The sequence below is a fragment of the Glycine soja genome, chromosome 17, assembly GCF_004193775.1.
Source record: "Glycine soja cultivar W05 chromosome 17, ASM419377v2, whole genome shotgun sequence".
NCBI classification, from domain to species: Eukaryota; Viridiplantae; Streptophyta; class Magnoliopsida; order Fabales; family Fabaceae; genus Glycine; species Glycine soja.
The window spans coordinates 32,081,497-32,101,083 of record NC_041018.1 but is presented as its reverse complement, the minus strand read 5'-3'; the positions used below and the strand labels follow the sequence as shown (position 1 = coordinate 32,101,083).

At 32.0% G+C, this 19,587-nt stretch overlaps 3 protein-coding genes across 5 annotated transcripts; 2 read left to right on the top strand and 1 right to left on the bottom strand.

The window, feature by feature from the left end:
- Nucleotides 1–291: 291 nt before the first annotated feature.
- LOC114392573 (guanine nucleotide-binding protein subunit gamma 2-like) lies at nucleotides 292–1,536 on the bottom strand. Its single transcript, XM_028353757.1, has 4 exons — nucleotides 1,145–1,536; nucleotides 952–1,004; nucleotides 783–827; nucleotides 292–589 (listed from the first exon to the last, which is right to left on the bottom strand). The coding sequence occupies exons 1-4, from the start codon at nucleotides 1,358–1,360 to the stop codon at nucleotides 508–510; spliced, it is 396 nt and encodes a 131-aa protein (XP_028209558.1). The 5' UTR covers nucleotides 1,361–1,536; the 3' UTR covers nucleotides 292–507.
- Nucleotides 1,537–8,352: 6,816 nt separating this feature from the next.
- LOC114392113 (ribosomal RNA small subunit methyltransferase H-like) lies at nucleotides 8,353–11,930 on the top strand. The gene is made up of 4 exons (XM_028353149.1): nucleotides 8,353–8,852; nucleotides 10,094–10,162; nucleotides 10,874–11,066; nucleotides 11,320–11,930. Exons 1-4 carry the CDS (start codon nucleotides 8,616–8,618, stop codon nucleotides 11,730–11,732), a joined length of 912 nt encoding a protein of 303 aa, XP_028208950.1. The 5' UTR covers nucleotides 8,353–8,615; the 3' UTR covers nucleotides 11,733–11,930.
- A 1,101-nt stretch (nucleotides 11,931–13,031) lies between these two features.
- LOC114392470 lies at nucleotides 13,032–18,919 on the top strand. Of its 3 annotated transcripts, none has more exons than XM_028353617.1 (8): nucleotides 13,032–13,186; nucleotides 13,306–13,396; nucleotides 14,330–14,560; nucleotides 15,124–15,232; nucleotides 16,304–16,349; nucleotides 16,911–16,996; nucleotides 17,443–17,501; nucleotides 18,616–18,919. In XM_028353617.1, exons 1-8 carry the CDS (start codon nucleotides 13,183–13,185, stop codon nucleotides 18,722–18,724), a joined length of 735 nt encoding a protein of 244 aa, XP_028209418.1. In that variant the 5' UTR covers nucleotides 13,032–13,182; the 3' UTR covers nucleotides 18,725–18,919. The 3 variants fall into 3 exon arrangements, with proteins under 3 accessions (XP_028209418.1, XP_028209420.1, XP_028209419.1); XM_028353619.1 differs by having other exon boundaries at nucleotides 17,429–17,501; nucleotides 18,616–18,755; XM_028353618.1 differs by lacking the exon at nucleotides 13,032–13,186 and adding an exon at nucleotides 13,876–13,957.
- The last annotated feature ends 668 nt before the right edge of the window (nucleotides 18,920–19,587 follow it).

Genomic DNA, 19,587 nt, shown 5'->3' with positions numbered 1-19,587 from the left:
AAAATAAATAAAAAATAAAAATGAAGTAAAAAAAAAAAAACAAAGAGCGATATTAAATGTGTCAGGTCCTCACCCTCTTAAGATTCTATACAATTGTTTTGATTTTGTCCATTGTCATTGATACGAAACTTAGATAATACATAATAATTAAGAAAATAATGTTTATTCTTCTCCCTAATTAATCGAGTTAAAAATAGCGCAAAAGGTATCTAGTCGTTGTTATAACACAAATATGGCAAAATAAGAAACAAAAAGTGCTGGAAAACAAAACAGAAGTATCAAACAAAATAATAAAAAAACTAAAGAAGGAATTTCGATTCATTTATAATCATCATGCTTTTCTTTTTCTGGAAAGAAAAGTGAATCATTAAAAACTGAAAGAACATGTAATTCATTTATCACTGTAGTACATTAGAATATCCTCTTTTGTTTCCATCACTAACAGGTAAATTTTAAATTATTTGTTCATAGTAACCAAAAAATATATATAAATAAAAAACAAAATATCTAAATCCAACGTTTGTGATTTCGAGAGTGGTGGGCACCTCCGAACCATCGATCCCAACCAGCATCAACTGAACTTTTGGTGCTGCAAACAAACATTTTACCTTAACCTTAACTCTAATACATTAATCATTTTTGTTCAAATATCTTTTCTTTTTTTACCTTTTGGATTATAATATATTATTTACTTTCTTTACTAGTACATTAAAAAACACATACAACGCAACATTGGACCCTTAAAATTAATATCATGAACATCAAGAGGATTAATTTCTTACAATGGAAGGAGAGGATCTGGAATGGATTCAACGCTTGAAATTAAACTGCAAGAGCACAAAATGGATGGAGCAATTCAATTTAGATTATGAACAATAATTAAACTCTAAGGTTTGAAGAACCATAAGAAAGAATAATAATATCATAGTCTTATATGTTGGCTTTGCTTACTCCTTGCAAACGGTGGAGGATTCACCAATTGTTTCAACTTTTTCCAATTCTTCCTGCTCATCATAGTTCATTTATCAAATTCTTCTTCTAGGAGAATTAAGATGAAGAGAAAAAAAATTGTGCATATAAATTGAACAAAATAAGATGGATCACCAAATTGACACAAAGAAGAGACATGATGAGTTGAGTTGACCTGCAAAATACTAATTTGGTTATTGAGGTTGGTTATGGCTGCTTGCAACCTATGTTTCCCAATGAAGCCTCCAGGGAAAGAGCCAGTTCCAGCTTGAGCAAGAGGATGAGGACCCTTTTCTCTCCCTTCTTCTCCATAGTCCTCTGATTCTCTCCCATTTTCTGATGCTAATGTTTCTGATGATGGTTGTGGTTGGTGTCCATCCATGGCTATCATCACACCACTTAGTTGAAAAAGAGAGCTAAGCTAATTATACAATCAAAGTGACAAACAACAAACCTATAGGGGTATAGGGAGGAAGGAAAAAAAGAAAGAGTTTTGGGTCAAAACAGGAGGGAGGAACATGACTTGAGGGGGGCGACCAAAGGATTAAACAATATCCAAATGAGAGGAGGAGAGGGGGGGGGGGGGGGGGGGGGTGGGGGGGTGGGGACCAAGTGGGTGTGGGGGGGTTTGATTATGGGTCATTTGTGAGAGAAAATGTAGTGCTATTAATTAATATTGGATTGGTGGGTACAAACAAAAACAAAGAAAATGGGCTGTGAAGAAGTTAATGAGTATAAAATATCATTTTTTTCCTTTGGTACTAGTAGTTATAGTTTTGAAGCCCCATTAATCTTTGCACATAAAATAGATATTCTTTTTCTAATATAATTTATTTCATACTCAAAGGTCAATCAGAATTTGAATCTTGGACCACTTAATTAAAAAACAAAAATATAAATCATTATCACTTGTGTCAATTATTAATGTTACAACTTATCATAATAATGCACAACTATATCATATATACAATTAATCATTTATAAGTCCAGAATTCTTATAATCATTTAATATATTGAATTACATATAAGGAAAATTTATATGTAATATAATGCTAGCTAAAAAGAAAGTAAATTAAACTATTTTGTGAATATTTTTGAATACAAATTTCTCATTTTGAAATAGGTTTTCTTAATTTAGAAAACTAATTTTAATTAGACTAATATTAATACAACTTGAAAAAACCTGTAAATCATACTGTAATATATGTAAAACGGTTATAAACAAAGAATTTCACATACAAAATAAATAAAAATTTAATAAAGCTTGTCTTATAAATAAAAAAATTGTACATAAAATAACGAAAACTAAAAGAAATTGAAAGCATATCCCCTTAAAGCTAATGTAGCTCCATCCCAACTAAACAATATATCTAAATTCAACTCAACTTATAAATTTAAAATATTATGATTTTTTTTATAAGATCATGGAAGGACAGGCTGGTGTATAATTATTGTCTATTTTTTAATATAACTTTGTTACCAACCGTAAAAAAATATAGCTTTGTCACATAAAAAATTATTAATTTCTTTATATATAGTTAATTTAGTACTTTTATTTAATATGTAAAATTAACACAATGATATAAAATCTTATTATATTTACACGTAAATAATCAATTTAACGAAACAAATTTGTATTTAATTTTCTTCATAAATAAAATTTATTTAGACTAGTAATAATCATATAGAATGATGTTAACAAAGTTGAGCGACAGCCGTAGGATATATATAACCCAAGAAAAATAGAATACTTTTGTGTGTGAAATAACTACTGTCTAAATTCCACGCAATTTAATTTACACATTTAAAGCTAAAATGAAGTGGAGATCTTGATTTATTTTTGGTTAAAATTGTGAGATTGGGACAGTGGTGTGGACATTGCTGTGATAGCTAGGAATGGAAATAAATCGAACAATTTGTCAAGAGTCTTTAACTCGGTCTATTTAAGATTTAGTTTCGCTAGACTTGTTTACTATAAAGGTCAATCTCAAACTTTTAAAAAAGTTTTTTTTAGATAAAAAGGTAAAACCCAAATTATAAAAAATAGTTTGTTAAACTTGACAAACTGGTCTATTTAAGTAATAATAATAATAATAATAAATATCATTATTAAATAAAAAACTTTTAAAATTCTTCAGATTCTTATAAAATAATAAATAGAAAATAAAAGTACTTTTAAGTTGTATTGTAACCTATAAGTATTTCACCTCTGCACACGTCCCTTTGCATTCTGACTTTCTTAATTCATTTTCTTTCTCTAAGTTTTGTATCTACACCAAATAGTCTTACCCATCCTGATTAAAGTCATTCCTTGTCTTTGTATGTATTTTTTAATATTATGCTCTCTTTTTTTCATTTTTTTTATATTCTTTGTATTTTAACTACTTGAATTCAATATGATTTTGTTTATCAATTATTTTTGGATTTGTACATTACTCATATTAAATTTTATAAGTTTCTTTTTTTTAGTTAGTATTTCACTAGATTTTAAAATAATTAATTGATCAAAGACGTCTTTAAGCAAGCTTTTAATTAGACTCGCCAAGCTAGACTTTTATGTATGACAAAGTTAAGCCTATTAGAGATAATTAGTCAAACTCAAGCCTTATGTGTTCAACTCAATTCAAGTTTGGCTCACTCATTTCCACCCCTAGTGAAAGCCCAAAAGGACAAGCTTGACTCCTTCCCTCATTTGTTTCATCAACTATTTTTTTTAATCATATGTGTTAATTATAAAAGAATAAATTAAAAAAGATAAAAGATTAGAAATTTTTTTCTTTCCCTCCGTTTTGTTGGTTACTGCAATTACTTTTTTTAATTACTATTATTAGATAAATGATAGGAAGATACTTTAAAAAAATTATTCGTAGTAGAAATTTGTTAAAAATCACAAAATTAATTTGATTCAAACAAATTAAGGTGCAAGCTCGTTGAAAGTCTTATTTTGTACACGCTTTGTGCATGATAAATCCATGTTTAATCATTATGATTAGATTAAGCTAAAAAGGCCTTGATTCATTTTCAAAATTTAAAGGTTGTGCCTCATTTTTTCACTGACAAATTGATGTGAGAAGGGGGTTATAAACAAGACCCAAATTCAATGAAATTTTAACCATTGTGACTTTTATGGGCTAAGTCTATATCATACCATGATCCATGGCTAAAATTGCCCAGATTTAAACAAAATATAAAGTACTAGGCAAATAGATTCAAATCGAAATGCTCGGTTCAAACAATTTCAACATCTCTAGCAAAAACTAAAAAAAAAGTGGAGAAGATTAAACAAGACAAAAGATTAAATATGAGTGAAAATAATTTTTGCTAAATTAGAAAGAACCTATGTTTTTCATGTCCACGTCCAAAACATGAAAAAAACCTAGAACAAGTTTGTGATTCTTCCATCAAAGCATTTCATTTCCTTCTCTAATTTTGCTTACTTTACTCTAAGTTTCAGAAATTTCTCGAATTTCTTGCCACCAAACTCAACCATGCTTCGCGTGACACTAAAGTTGAACCACATAGTTACCACCATAGTTACCAAGAGGAGGGTGTGCATATTGTATTCTATAGCAAGAGGTAGCAAAGTGATTGAATCAATGGCCACCAATAACATGTCCCAGAAGCCAATACTGCTATCAAACCTCGCTTCCAGTGTGAAACAAGTTCCCTCTAATTTCATCAAGCCCTTCGATGACCGTTCAACTCTTTAAGACTTTCAATTAGGAGTGAGAATAGGTCAGGTCAGGCTTTGAAAGACCTGAGTCTAGTCTACAATGAATTTTTGAGGCCTGAGCCTGACATATAGCCTATCAAAGACTTTTATTTTGATTCGGCTTGACATTTTTAAAAGTTTAACCTGGTAACTTTTTTAAAAGCCCTTCTTTACATTAAATCTTTAATATCACTTTGCTTTGAAGTAGGAACGTAATAGGAAAGTTAAAGGAAAATGAGACTTTAACAGAAATAGGAAAGCCAATAAAAATAATGAGAAATATAAATGAGCACATGACTCACACCTAAATTGTAATTAAAGTCTTACTTGATTATAGGAATAGAAGTTATGGAGTAGTAATCAAAATCTGATAGTTTACAAAAAAAATAGTTGTACCCAAAAAATAATATAAGTATATATTGGTACCCAAAAAATAATATAAGTATATATACATATATATAGGCCGGCCTATCAGGCTTATAAGGCTTTTTAATAAGTCTAAGTCTGATCTATTTAATTTAATAGGCTTTTAAAAAAGCCTGAATCTAACATTTTAATTAAATAGGTCAGTTCAGGCCAGACTTTATGTAGGTCAGGTCGTAGGCCCTTGTAAGCCGGCCTGGCCTATTCCCACCCCTACTTCCAATACTCCAATCCTTATATGTGATTTGTTTCTTTTTTTTTCAATTATTTTTATTTGATTTAATTAAAGCAATAAAATTGGCATGTCAAAATACTATTAGCTGTCTGTGTAATTTGTAATTTTACACGGACAATGCAAAAATATTTTTCTCTTAAATAAAAGAGTATATAATTTTCAAAATCTTTTTCTCATGGTGAAAAAATGTTCAGGTGTCATATTTTATAAACATTTTGTTGTTGTGTAAGAATGAAAAGTCAGCCAAAATATATTTCGATCAGCCTTGCTTTGACATATCACAAATAATGGTCAAACAATTTATTCCAAGGGGACTCTGCTTCTTGAATATGGGTTCCTAAGCTACTTTAGAAAGTGCTTAATGTAGATGAACAAAGAAGACGAAGAAAGATGAAGAAGGAGAAGATTGGCGTAAGAATAAAGGTGTGGAAAGCTATAAACAAAGGACTCTAAATGAAAGTCTCGTAAAAGAAAGCGGTAATGTAAAGAGATAAAAGACAAAAAGATAAAATATATAATATAATAGTTTTGTGTTAGATTGATTATGTCTTTAAAATTTGAAGTACCAAACTTATCTATAGGCTACACACTCAAATCCCCTAAACCATGTTTTTCTACTTCATAACTTCCTAGAACATGGTTTGGGAGTCATACAACTAGCTTTGGGGGGTCATTCGGCCAGTTTTACGCTGATTCAGCTAACATTTCGACTAACTAATTCTGAGGTAGATGGATCTTCAGGTAATTGTTGACAACTGCTCCTAAAATCTAGACATTTCCCCTATTATCACAAGCCAATTGATCAATTTATTTCAAATGTTAAAGAAAATGACAACCACTTCCTATTTGTAGGGACTGGTATCATTGATAAGTTTTAACCGTCGCAAGCCATTTGAATATCAGAAAATCGTGAAAAATGTTCTAATGTCTTTATTAAATTAAATATGACTTAATTTAGCTAATTTTTTTATGCATAAAGTTAGCTTAAATCCATAACTTAACATTTCAGCTAACATTGTAAGTAGTAAAATTGACATTACCCACCTTCAATTAACACTAAAGTTAGCTGAATCTCCCACACAACTAATAGTGAGCGTAACCAAATTGATCATCTACTCATTCAACTAACCTAAAATTAATCGAATTCTGCCAATTTGACTAACATTAATCGTATTGACTTTTCTAGGTTCTGCGTATTGACTTTGTCCAGGTTCTATTAACCTTCTTGATAGACTAATATTGATAAGTCATCATTACCCTATTCAACCAAACTAGCATTCATCTCATTATGCTAACATAAAATTTTGTCGAAATCCACCTTGACCAGCAATCATTCTTCTAAATCCTCAACAATTGAATTTTGTAACACAATTTGGGTGTTAACAAATGCCCCCCTACATCTTTTAGCTAAAAACGTAAGGAGGAAGATGAAAGATTCATTGTATCAGCCGATTCATGTTGCCACCATTCTTCTACTAGCGGTGTCTATGATTCTCAGCTAACATGGTTCTGTTGCATGTGAAAACTGGAATCTTCTAGAACTATTAGGTTTGTAGAAAGTAGACTTGTCACGCTTTAATAACATCACTATATGCTTCCCCAACTTCAAGTTAACTAGGTTTGCAGAAAGTAGACTTGCAATGTTAAGATAACATTGATATATGCCCCCCAACTTAAACGAATGGTTGTAAACGAAAGTAGTAAAGGAAAGTTGTGTAAAGAGATAAAAGACAAAAAGATAAAATATAGAGTAAGATAGGCTTATGCTAGATTGATTATGTCTTTAAAATTTGAAGTACAAGGCTTATTTATAGGCAATAAACTCAAATCCCCCCGACCACATTTTTCTACTTGATAACTTTCTAAAACGTGGTTTAAGAGTCATGTAACTAGCTTTGGGGTCATTTGACTAGTTTTATGCTGATTCGACTAATTATGGCTAATATGCAATGTGGCTAGTATTATAAGTAGCTGAATCGACCTCATCCACCTTCAACTAACACTGAAGTTAATGAAATCTCTCACTCAGCTAATATTAAACGTAGTCAAATTGATCTTCTACTCATTCAACTAACCTTAAAATTAGTCGAATTTTGCCAATTTAGCTAACATTGTAAGTAGCCATATTGACTTTGTCCAGGTTTTGTTAACTTTCTTGTTTGGCTAATATTGATTATTCAATCAAACTAGCATTCACCTCATTCAGCTAACATAAACGTTACCCGAAATTTACCTTAATGGGGAACCATTCTTCTGAATCCTCAACAACTGAATTTTATAACAAAATTTGGGTGTTAACACATTTAAACTCATACAATTCAATATTCATACATAATCTAGCTACAATAACTCTTGGCACTCCAAAGGCCTTACAAAATCATCTTAAACAATTACAAAGGTATAGAAACTTAGATATAATCTAAAACTAAAAATCCATGTCTTAGAGTATACATAATCAATGCTAATAATAAATTGAAGTCTTAGTCTTTCCTCAAAATCATCATATGTCCTTGTATATACTCATTTGCAAGGGTGAGATTGAGTCCAAATACATACATAACCTAAAGATGGAGAATTTAGACCCTAAAACATCACCCAAGAGCAACTAGCTAGAATTGATTAAAACTAAAATAATGGATATTTAAAGAGTAATTAAATAAAAGATAGACTTATATATAAATTTAGATTTTTAAAATCTACATTTGATCCCTAATACTTTTTTTTAATTGTTTTTGAAAAAAGTAATTATTATTATTATTTGGTCTTGCCATTAGTTGATTATTTTGTTCCTTGAATTATTATTTTTTTCATAACCACGAGCTAATATAACAATAAGGAAAAAAATATAAAATAAAGAAAAAAAGTGAGAAATCAAAAGTGAAGAAAAAATTTCTTCAGAAACCAAGTGTAAAATTTGAATTTGTTTTAGGAGAAAAACATTATAAAATAAAACAGTTTAATAAAAAGTGAAAAATAAGATTTCCCCGATTGTTAAGACGATAAAACACCGTGGTTACTCATGGAGTTTTTTAGGTTTGAAGCAAGCAAGTTCCGCAATGAGTGAACCCAGATAGAGAGATAGATAGTGGCGCAATCCGGGTTTGGTTTGTCCCCAAATAACAGAAAATGACGATGCTTTCCAAGATATCATCATCACTGTTACTATCACTATCCTCCAAACCCAAACCCAAACCCATTTGCAACTATCACTAACCTCCAAACCCATTCATTCTTGTTTTTTTAACTGAGTAAAAAGTGCCACTACTATTGAATGGAATGAAACAGGTTATTAGGGGCCATCCAGAGTTGAAGTATTTGGTGGGGATGGACGTGGACTCTCTAGCACACGACATCGCCCAGCCTCGTCTTGATGCCGTTTTGAACGCTGGTGTCAAAGCGATTACCGTTTTGAGGAATTTTAGAGACGTCAAGTCTGTGCTTAGAGAAATCGCTGAGCTACACTTGTTGGGGGTTGACGCCATCTTAATGGACTTGGGAATGTCATCTATGCAGGTTCATTCCACAACTTTATACGTGTACCCTTTCTTTACTTTCTTGCATGCTCATGTTCCCAACTCTGTTTTGAAGCATATAGCATCACATCTCCAAACATACAGAGATGCATCAAACCCCTGCTTTTTTGTCTTATGCCATTTCCATGCTCTAAATTTAAAAGCATCCTCGACAGCTTCCACATATCATATTTGATCTCCAAAGGCAATAATATCTTTCTGTGCAACCAAATTGACCGCACTACTGCCATCCAAACTACCCATGATTCATTATTTGGATTCTTCCCTGTGATGTTGCCTCGATGTTGCCAAAAGTGGTCAATACAATCTACTGGGTGTTGCACCAGATTTCCAAAGCAAATTTACAATCAAACATCAGGTGTGCAGCTGATTCCACATGTGCATTACAGAACACACAATTTAACAAATTTCCCCCTTGTATGATTTTCCTCTTGTACAGATTGTCCTTCATTGGTATTCTTCCCAATTCCCAACACCATTTTCCAAACAAAAGCCTTAACTTTTGAAGGCACAGGAGCTTTCCTAAGGGTGTTAAATTTTTTTGCCTCATGTACCTCCCCACAAGAGTGTAATCTATCACAAACATTTTTTTACCATACAATTGTTGTCGGCTTGTCACACCAAATTCATTCATCCTTAGCTTCTTTTTTCGGTCTCTTCTCCCCAATATGATCCCACATAGATGAGAAAACTTCTATAGAAGTTAAGTACATAAGTTGATTTTAGCTTATTGGAAAAGTTCAATTCATTTTACTTTTTTATTTTCTTCTCTTATAAGTGCTTAAAGAGAAGTTTATCCAAACAGAACTTTAGTTAATAAACTTATTATACATGATAGTTTGTGATTAGTTGAGTGGATGGCAATGTAAAAACCCTTTACACTATCAACACACACTATTTTCTCTTTGGAATTGTAAAGTGGTTCGATGATAGAGAGATGAGAGGTACAGGTTTTTATATATTCAATTGACTGCTGACTCAACAGTTAGTTACAGTTGTAGCAGTCAGTTAGACAGCTAGCTTGTCCTAACAGATTTGATTAGGATAAACAATTATACATACACTAATATTTCTAATACGGACCATAATTTAAAACTATGATATGATTGTATCTAATGGCACTAGAATATGTGGTTGAGACTTGAGTATTTTGAATCTTTGATAAAGTCATGATGAAGAGCAGTTTTTTATTTTTTATTTTATTTTGTTTTTTTGGTTTAGGTGGACGATCCTGCGAGAGGATTCAGTGTGCTTGGTGATGGACCCCTTGATATGCGGATGGATCCTCAGGTATAGTTTCAGGCATTTTGGATCTCAGTGTGAAATTTATGCTCTTCTGAGGAAGAATGAGATCAATAGATATGGTGCCAAGGCAACTGTTGATGGTTTTTCCTTTTTTAGATTACATGTAATGTTGTTGCTGACCTGGTATCAAATAAATGCTGTTTAACATTGTCTGATGATTTTTTTTTTGTAGTCTCTTTGCTATGTTAGTATGGTTAAATCCATTCCAAGACATACTTCTATGTCTAAATGGTTTGGCTTCTCTAGACAGGGATGCATGTTAGAGGGAAAGTATGGAGTTTATAACCATTGATTTCCAATCAATGGCATTGTAACAAAATGCATATATATATACCAACCCATGGAGTTGTTAAAGTTCATTCTGTTGTTTTTCTAATCAACAATTGCAAGTCTACATTTTTCCCTCTGAAGTGCATAAAGGAGTCACATTTATTTCTAAAATACCTTCATAGATATATGGCCTGGCTTGTGCATCTGTCCAAACAATGTTGGAAACTTCTTTGATGACTTTCTTCAATCTTTCTTGTTAGTGAAATGTACCAATTTCTTCTTTTACCACACACTAGAATACTTTTGTTGTTGTTTTTGTTAATTAAGGCAAACAAGTTTCTTATGTAATGATATCTTGTTGCCCATATGCTGAGAGTAGTACATAATTTTTCTTTCCAATTGAACTGATGCACAGGCCTATGACAGGCAAGTCTTAAAGCAGAAGACATATTAAATTCCTGGCCAGATTCTGAAGTGGGCCGTATCCTAAGAGAGTATGGGGAAGAAAGTAATTGGAGAACTCTGCAAAAGAAAATTGTCAATGCCCGATTACATGGTGGATTGCAATCGACCAGTGACTTACTAGATCTTATTCGGCGTGTGACTCCTCCAATGAAAGGTGGTTCCTTTTCCCATTTTCTTTTGTAGCTCTGTTTTCTCTTTGGCCATAAGCATCAGTTCCCATTCATGTCATTAATCGATTATCACATATGTTCCTGTAATGTTCTCTACAATACCATTCCTGATCTTCATTTATGCCTACTTTCGAAGAGAATTTATAACATGCTTTTGCATTCTGCTTACAAATTTGTTCATTAGTGTGAACTGTAATAAAAGTCCTACAAATTTGAATTACATTGTAATACTAATAGGTGGAAGGCAAGGTTGGATAAAGATGGCAACCCGGGTGTTTCAAGCTCTGAGAATCGCTGTTAATGATGAGTTGAAGACACTTGAGGATTCTCTCTATTCTTGTTTTGATTGCCTTGCACCTGGGGGTAGGCTTGCTGTCATATCTTTTCATAGTCTAGAGGACAGAATTGTGAAACAGACATTTCTTAACATAATCAAAGGGAGGGAAGATGTGGAAGAAAGGGAGAGCCTCAACAGTGTTTTGAGGAACACTAGTGATGAAATCAAAGAAAAAGAAGCATGGATAAAGCAAGTGATATATGGATCAAATGGAACAATTCTCACAAAAAGACCAATCACGCCATCAGGAGAAGAAGAAAAATTGAACCGCCGAAGTAGAAGTGCAAAGCTCAGGGTTATTCAGAAGCACTGAACATGATAAAACATGACAAATTGTTGTCTGGTGTAGAGTTTTTAGAAACATCTGTATTCATAAACTTGTCTGTAACTTGGTTAATCTTTATAAAAAAACAAGGTGTTCACAACTCGTTAAAAGAGAAAGGTCAAAAGGGACTTGTGCATACGGTTGCAAATTACTTGATATCTATTTTAACTAGTGATTTCTAGCAAATTACCATCTAAAGATTTGAATTTTAGTAATTCATCTGCTTAGGCTTTAAACATGCAGCAGTTTATATGTATTGGAAGCCTTGATTATAATTGTAGACCAAGTGTCATGAGTTTACTTAATGCCATGAAGTGTTTGGTTTGATGGCGAAAAATGCAACATGTTTGAGATTAACATTGGAAAGAAAGAATGAAAATAGTTAAATAATAAATTGTTAACTAATTTATTTGTCATATAATAAATGACGTCAATATCATTTATAAGGAGAGACTAAAAATAAGTTTTTTTTAAAGTACATAGAGTAAAAATAAGATTTCATAAAAATATAGGGACTAAAAATATATTTTCTAAAAAAAAAATTAGGTTGATATTTTTGTTTGTTAAAATATTTTATCCTTCTTGTAATATTAGTATTTCTTTTACCAACATGTAAAAATTATTGTGAAATTCACATGCTAAATAAATTGCTTTATCTATAATAGTATCCATAAATAAGAATAATTAAAATATAATTAAATTTTAAATAATTCACAATAATTTATTTAAAGTAATAATTAAGAATAATAGTGTACAATGTAATATTTTTAAATAAAATAATATTTGATAATATAGTTAGTAAATTAAGAAAATTTATTTATATATAAATAAAATTATTATACAATATATAACATTAAATATTTCATATGTTTATTTGTGTATTTGTCAACATATAATATGTGTGATGAATATGATGTATCATTTATTTTATGAATAATTAATCTCTTTTAAAAGATGATGTTTTTAATAGATTTTTATTTGTAATTACATTTTTTTTATCCGGGTCTCAAACATGAAATCTTAATAAATTAGATTCTAATATCACTTCCATGAACCTTAATTTTTAATTTAACTTGTTTTTCTTTTTAATTTTATATATCTGAAATTCACAACAATTTAGCTCCTCCAAAATAAAGCAGATGCACTTTAGAAGATAAATTACATCAATAATAATAACTATCAATTAGAAAAATTAGCATTGAATTTCCAATTAATAGTTATTATGTCACTTTTGTTAACTATTTAAATGAATTCAAGATTAATAAACGCATGCCTCTTGCATGCAAACAGCAACACTTTTGCGGTTAAATAGCCTCTCTTTTCCGTTAAAGTTGTTAGTAACAGACAGCATCATCTCCCCAATTCCTTGTCCAACTATTATGTAATCTGCTTTTTGTTTCAATCATTTCTTCGTATTCCTTCAACACCCATCAGATTAATGGGTGATTACTCTAATTAAGCATCACTTCCTTTTCTCATTTCTCTGCAATCAAACACTCCCATTCTGAGTTACCGATTGAATTCCCGTTTTCCATTAACCCTTGGTGCTTTCATTTTGCAGCAAAAGCTATCCTCTTGAGCAACAAATGGTACGGACATGAGCAATTCTGGGTCACACGTTCTTACCCCACAATACAGAAATTCAGCCACGGGTTAGTTTGTGTAATAAACTTGGTCCCATAGTAGCAATGTATTAGTTTTTGTTTTTGTTTTGTTTTTTTTTTACGGAAAATGTTAGTTGTTAGTGAAAGGAATTTAAACACACGAACTCTTGCTCCCACATTTTCCTTTCAACCACCAAGCCAACTTTATAATAACTCCCGTAGAATTGTATTCGTATTGGTCATGGTTTTAAATAGTGGTCCGCAACTGCAATTGTGGCCGCATCAACCTCATTTTCCCGCAATTGTCTACTATGTAAAGGTTTTCTAGCTCACTGCAACTCAGTCGCGACCGCAATTTAAAACCATGGTATTAGTGTTAACAATGTTGATATGCTTGTGGATATTTCATATACATGATTTCTTTTTCTTTTCTCCTTTTTTATTTGGTGCTTCGGGAGACCTTGGTTATCCCTAAATCACATTAGGCTTCAACTTATCCAAGTTATATTGTGTGAACTTGCTTGAAGGATAAAGTTTTCCCTTGCTACGAATACTTGTGTACTGATGAGATCTTGTTGTAGTACTTCTTGTTTGTGCTTTATTAAAGAGGTTAGAGAAGCGTTTATTTGTTTGTTTATTTTTAGAGCAAATTGCATTGACATTCCTTTGCAGTTTCTTGAGATTGCACACAATTTCCCTTCCTTACATTACAGTAACTCTTCTTACAGGGGTGCACGCTGTAATGTGTTTCTTGGGTATCGAGGGGTGCTAGTGTAATGTATTTCAAAGACTTAAGGGGGTCTGTAGGGGTTAAAAAGGCAAGGATATGATGTGCAATCTTAGGAGATCACAGGGGTGTCAGAGTAATTTGTTCTTGTTCTTATTTATTTTTTGTTGGATTTGTTGTGTAATTTAAATATTGTGAATTGAGATCTTTGCTAAGAATTGTTAGCTTTTTTTACCATGAATTTAATTTTTTAGGAAAATGGATCTCAAGGTGAAGGCAGCAACTTCCTTGAATTCAAATGCCAAAAAGAAGGCAAATTTGTTTGCTGAAAAAAAGGAGAGAATCCGGCTGCCAACATATAATGATGATCTTGGAGGCAAGAAATATCACATCAGTGAATTTCTGAGCCAACCTAGCGGAATTGCAGCCGTGTTGAATACGAAGGCCTTGCAATCATTTGAATCTCTTGATGCTAACACATACAGGTCTGCCGCCTCCTTAATTCTGTTTTGGTGGCCTGAGTAGTTCTTTCAAGTTTCAATGGTTTGGATGATGCAAATTCTGTTACTCATCTAGATTGTGACATAAAATTAAAGTCAAGTTCAGGACCAAATTATAAGTTATGGTGCTTACCTGATTCTTTTGCAATATTTGGTACTAACAATAAAGATGAACATAGCAGGGCATGTTTTGAGTTTTGCTCAAACAGAAACCACCCAAAATTATTACATTTTTTTAATAAATTCAAGGTATTTCTTGTTTATGAAGAATGTGTAGATAAACAGCTGATTTGCATGAGTCCACAAGAAAGTGGAGCTTAGGTTATCATACTGTCCTACACTTTGAATGGTTCAGCTGATAAAATCAGTTATTCAAAATAGGTTGAAAATACTATTCATAAACAACTGTAAAAAACTCTTGATTTTTAGACAACAAATACTTCTTTTTTCTGAATGTTTTAATGAACTTTGGCAAATATCTTACAGCACTTGGGTTGTGGCAGAAGAAGTATGATTCTGAAAGCAAATAATTATTCTTGTATGCGTAGGTGTGAACTGCCTAAACTTCAATTTTTAAACTTTGAAGCTGCGCCATTGTTGGATCTGCGGGTTACCTCAACAGATGAAGATTGCTTGGTTGAGATGCTTTCTTGTAAGGTGTTCCCCTCTCCCCAACCAAAAAAGAACAAAAATGTTGGGTTCATGATGTAACACCTTTATTTTTTGTGAGAGTAATAGAGACACTAAAAACACATTCATTATACACACAAGTTAGGATCCTTTGACTGTACACTAAAGAATGTTTTATAGGAAATGGTATTGATACTAAAATACGATATAACTCGAGGAAATCTCCTTTACATGGTAAAATACTTCTCAATAAACAGAAACACATCCGAAAACAAGAAACACAACTATGAGAGATAAAAATAAGAGGTGATACATAGATTCTGCCCTCCCTGGCCTAAGCCATCAATTCACTCTTAAAATTCTGTTATGCCACACCATTATTTGCCCTCTCCTTGTTCACATTTCCTTCTCTCTCCTCCCCCCCGCCCCCCTCTCCCCTTCCCCTCTCCAATACATTGCCTTCATGTGTACATTGCGTTACACTCTCCCACCATTTTCCCTCCTTACACCTAACTGCATTTGTATTTCTCCTCTCATGAACCTTTGCCCAACAGTCCAGCTCATTCTCCTTTCCCCCCGTTATCTTATACATGTCTCAAAGACCCATCAGTGTTCCACACTATCCACTCCCAGATTAATGAGTATTCACTGTGCGTGTCATTCTTATAAAATTTTACACTAAAATTACATGCAATTGTTTAAAGTTTCTAAAACTTTGTTGTATGAAGTGAATATAACCAAGTGTAATTCAACAACTGGATTTCTTAAAGTAAATTTTCTAGTGCTTATCAGATAGTGCAAGTGCGTAAGTTTTTCTTATAAAGGTTTCCACAGATCCTAACTGTGTTTGTGAGTGAGCGAGACAAAGTCAACGAATAATACATACACACACATAGTAGTAAAGTTGCTTAATTTCTAAGTTCGCATGTGCTTTTAAAAAAAAAAAGCTAGTAATATGCTTAAATCACGCATATTAATTACTGCCCTAAGTTCAATAAATGTATATAAACCTTGGTTTGATTGAACATGAATTCTTGTAACATTCCTTTTGTCACTCATCCCATTTAATTGTTGGGTACTTTACTATATTATTCACAGTTTGAGGGTTCAGAAGTTGTGAAAGAGCAAAACGACCACTTTTCAGGTATCTACAATGTACTGTGTGCATAGTCATACTTGTTTTATGGGATATAAATTCTTCCCTTTGTCAAATTGAATTATAAAAATGTTTATTTTCTATCAAAATCCTTCTGCAAAGAAACCGATCAGTCTTCCATAGAATAGAGAGAAAGATGTTTGGTTTTCCTTGCAGCATAGTGCCGTATCCCATAGTACCTTATTCCCCACCCAGTGGTGCTGAAAATACTGGAAAGGACTTAAGATGAATGCAAAGAGACATAAATGTGAAAATGTGATGGGATTTATTTAGTTGATCTGATACAAAACCATTTAGTTGGCCTCGAAATGAAAAAAAAAAAAAAACCGATTTTTAGACTCCTTAAAATGGAAATTTCTCCAGATATCAGGGTAAATTTACTCAAGAACTTTGGATGTTATTATCTTTCTAATAGCTAGTCTTTCAACACAGTTTTCTGCTGAATTCAAGTTTATCTGCAATACATGTTTCATGTGACGCTTTTGGTTACTTCAGTGTTTTTAAGAATTGTCACAGTAATGTTTGTTAATAATTTCTATGGATTCGCAGCATTCATGAGAAACCAAATGACTTGGGGTGGTGCTGGTGCTGAATCATTTTTAGAAGTTGATGTTAAGTTGAATCTCACACTTGAGGTTTGTCTTATCCTCATAAAATATATAAAGTTTACATATAATGTTAGATCCATATTTGTTTCTCTTTCTTGGGATAGACGAGTGGTAATCCTGTATGTTATGATGATTGAATTTGTTTTCAAGGACCATGAAGGCATGAACTGCATTACTTAGATCACCCTCATGTAAATTATATTGTAGCCTCTTGGTAAAGAAAGTCCAGGAATTCAGTTGAATTTTATTGTTGTGAAAGTGCAATTTCTGTTTTCTTTTCATAGAGACTGATGAGTTAAGTTGACCCATTCCTTCTTAATCCTTACTAATTCATTTTTTGTAGCTGCATATTCATATGTTAAAAGATCACTTGTTTTGAATCAAAATTAGTAGCCATTAAACTGTATTTCAGTTCGACATTATGGATTTTTGCATTTGCCTCTCATCTGTAAAAGAAAGATCTCTGTCTGCAGATCTACACACAACCATTTACCATGATGCCTACTTCAGCCGTTGAGGGTCCTGGAAATATGTGAGTTATTTAGTAAATATTTTTTATTTTATCCTTTTAGGTTATGCACTCCGCATGGTCAAGTTCTCTGATGATATATTTATACATAAAGTATTGCATGTAGATTCTCAATTTAAAATTACCAACTATTACTGGCTATAGATGTTGTGCCTAATTCTTTTTTATATAGTCTTTCACTAAGTTCTCTGTACTTAATTGAAAGGAGGGAGATATACAAAAGCCACTTCTTGGAAATTTAAAGATTCTAGAATAATGGAATATAAAGTTAATATGAGGAGTAGGACACTAATATATTGCAGTTATCTATCTAGTTTTATTGTGGACTAAATTTAGGGGGAAATCTTCAGCCATTATTATTTTTCTGATTGATGACTTGGTTTCTCCTCCTCCTTCTTACCCTTTTCTATGATGTAGCCTTTGTGAAACCATAGAGGTTTATCATCAAGTAAATATTTCACCTTAACATTTCTCCTTCAGATCTGTCAGGTTAAGCTTCCTACTTAAATATTGACATTACCAATTATGACATTAGATATTGTGTTAGTAAATATTGAGATGGAATTCCTAATCATTCTTCAGGATGTGCACAAAAGTTCTATTTGCTATGGATTCTGTTTTAACATAAATGATAAATAAGAACTCAGTTTATGCAAGGTGATTGGAGTCATATTCAACTATTAACATAGTTGATAAATAAACCTGTGGCCGTCTGGGAGAAACCTTTTTTTACAATTTGGACTTTAAATGAGAAATTATTTGAGGTTTAGAAGACAACAAACAGAACTTAAAATTCTCCAGGGAATTTGGTGATTTTTTTTCCTTTCTACGTTCATGTCTGTGGCATATACTTTGTTTATGCTTTTGTGTGTAAAATCATTTTGTTTCTTATAGAGGATTAATTTAGGGGCCTATTTAGACTTATAAAAGTAGCTTATGACCTTCCAGTTTAGCTTATTTCAATAAACTTCACTGTAAAACTTATGAATAAGTTTTATGTGATAAGAACTTATTCGACAAATACTTACTAAACTACTTACTCAAACATGCCTTAAATACAAAATTTAACAACTTATCGTTTTGCTTAGGAAGATTAATCTCTTTTGGCTATGTACAGAATGATGCAAGCTTTGGTGGACAAGCTGGTGCCACTGCTACTTCAGCAGATGCTGCAAGATTATGATGAATGGGTTAGAAAGCAATCATATTCCTTAAAGTCATTCTAGGTACGTAAAAGCCACTTGTACAAACTTTTTGGGTAGAGACAACAGAGGAGGGAGAACCTTTGATGTTTAGGGAAAAGGAGAGAAAAATGAATGGTGAAAAATTGATTTCTGAAAGACTTCTGTTGAAATCTGTGTCCATGTAAACATTACTCTTCTGGTTGATATTTAGTAACAAGTGTCTCTTTCTGTCTTCTAGTTGTTCTATCTAGTTTGGCAAGAAATTATAACACTAGTGAGATGCAGGGATGAATCCATAGGGAATAACATTACGTAAGAATTTATTTTTTATATATAAATGAAATTTCGTACCTCGAGAAATTAGTCGGACTCTTGGTTAAGGATATCTCATGTTTAAAAAAAAGAATAAAAGTATATAATAAATAATAACAGCTTTCAAAATTTAAAATTAGGCTTAATTATATTTTTCACCACTCAAGTATCACAAAGTCTTTTATCTTTTCTTGTATTTATAATCAAATCCCTCTATTTTGATTTCTGACTTGACAAACTGAACATCAAACACTATATCAACCAAATAAGCGTTTGATATTTACACCCCTTAATTAATAAGTATATCTCCTTCCTTTTTTATATAATTTTATTACAAATATACCATTTCATATAAAACCAATGTAAACCCTGAAAAACCCTAAATTTTCCACCCCTCTTACAGCTTCATTGTTCTTTAAACTAAATTTTTGCACCATCTTCACCATTCTTTAAACCCTGTTTATACACCTCCATCAACCCGTACGTCTATTTTCATCTCTCTATTTTTCTCTATAATTTTTTTTTCTCATAATTTCATTGATTTCCAAGAAGAGGTATAGTGGAAATTAGTAAAATTAACAAGATTACCAATC

Excerpts from the sequence above, each read along its gene's own strand:
- LOC114392573 (XM_028353757.1), bottom strand. The coding sequence starts at position 1,360 with ATGATAGCCATGGATGGACACCAACCACAACCATCATCAGAAACATTA. Across the intron at positions 1,005-1,144 it reads ACCAAATTAGTATTTTGCAG|GAAGAATTGGAAAAAGTTGA; the intron begins GTCAACTCAACT and ends TATGATGAGCAG. Across the intron at positions 828-951 it reads TCCTCCACCGTTTGCAAGGA|TTTAATTTCAAGCGTTGAAT; the intron begins GTAAGCAAAGCC and ends GTGCTCTTGCAG.
- LOC114392113 (XM_028353149.1), top strand. The coding sequence starts at position 8,616 with ATGAAACAGGTTATTAGGGGCCATCCAGAGTTGAAGTATTTGGTGGGG. Across the intron at positions 8,853-10,093 it reads TGGGAATGTCATCTATGCAG|GTGGACGATCCTGCGAGAGG; the intron begins GTTCATTCCACA and ends TTTTTGGTTTAG. Across the intron at positions 11,067-11,319 it reads TGTGACTCCTCCAATGAAAG|GTGGAAGGCAAGGTTGGATA; the intron begins GTGGTTCCTTTT and ends TAATACTAATAG.
- LOC114392470 (XM_028353617.1), top strand. Across the intron at positions 14,561-15,123 it reads CTTGATGCTAACACATACAG|GTGTGAACTGCCTAAACTTC; the intron begins GTCTGCCGCCTC and ends TTGTATGCGTAG. Across the intron at positions 15,233-16,303 it reads TTGAGATGCTTTCTTGTAAG|TTTGAGGGTTCAGAAGTTGT; the intron begins GTGTTCCCCTCT and ends TATTATTCACAG.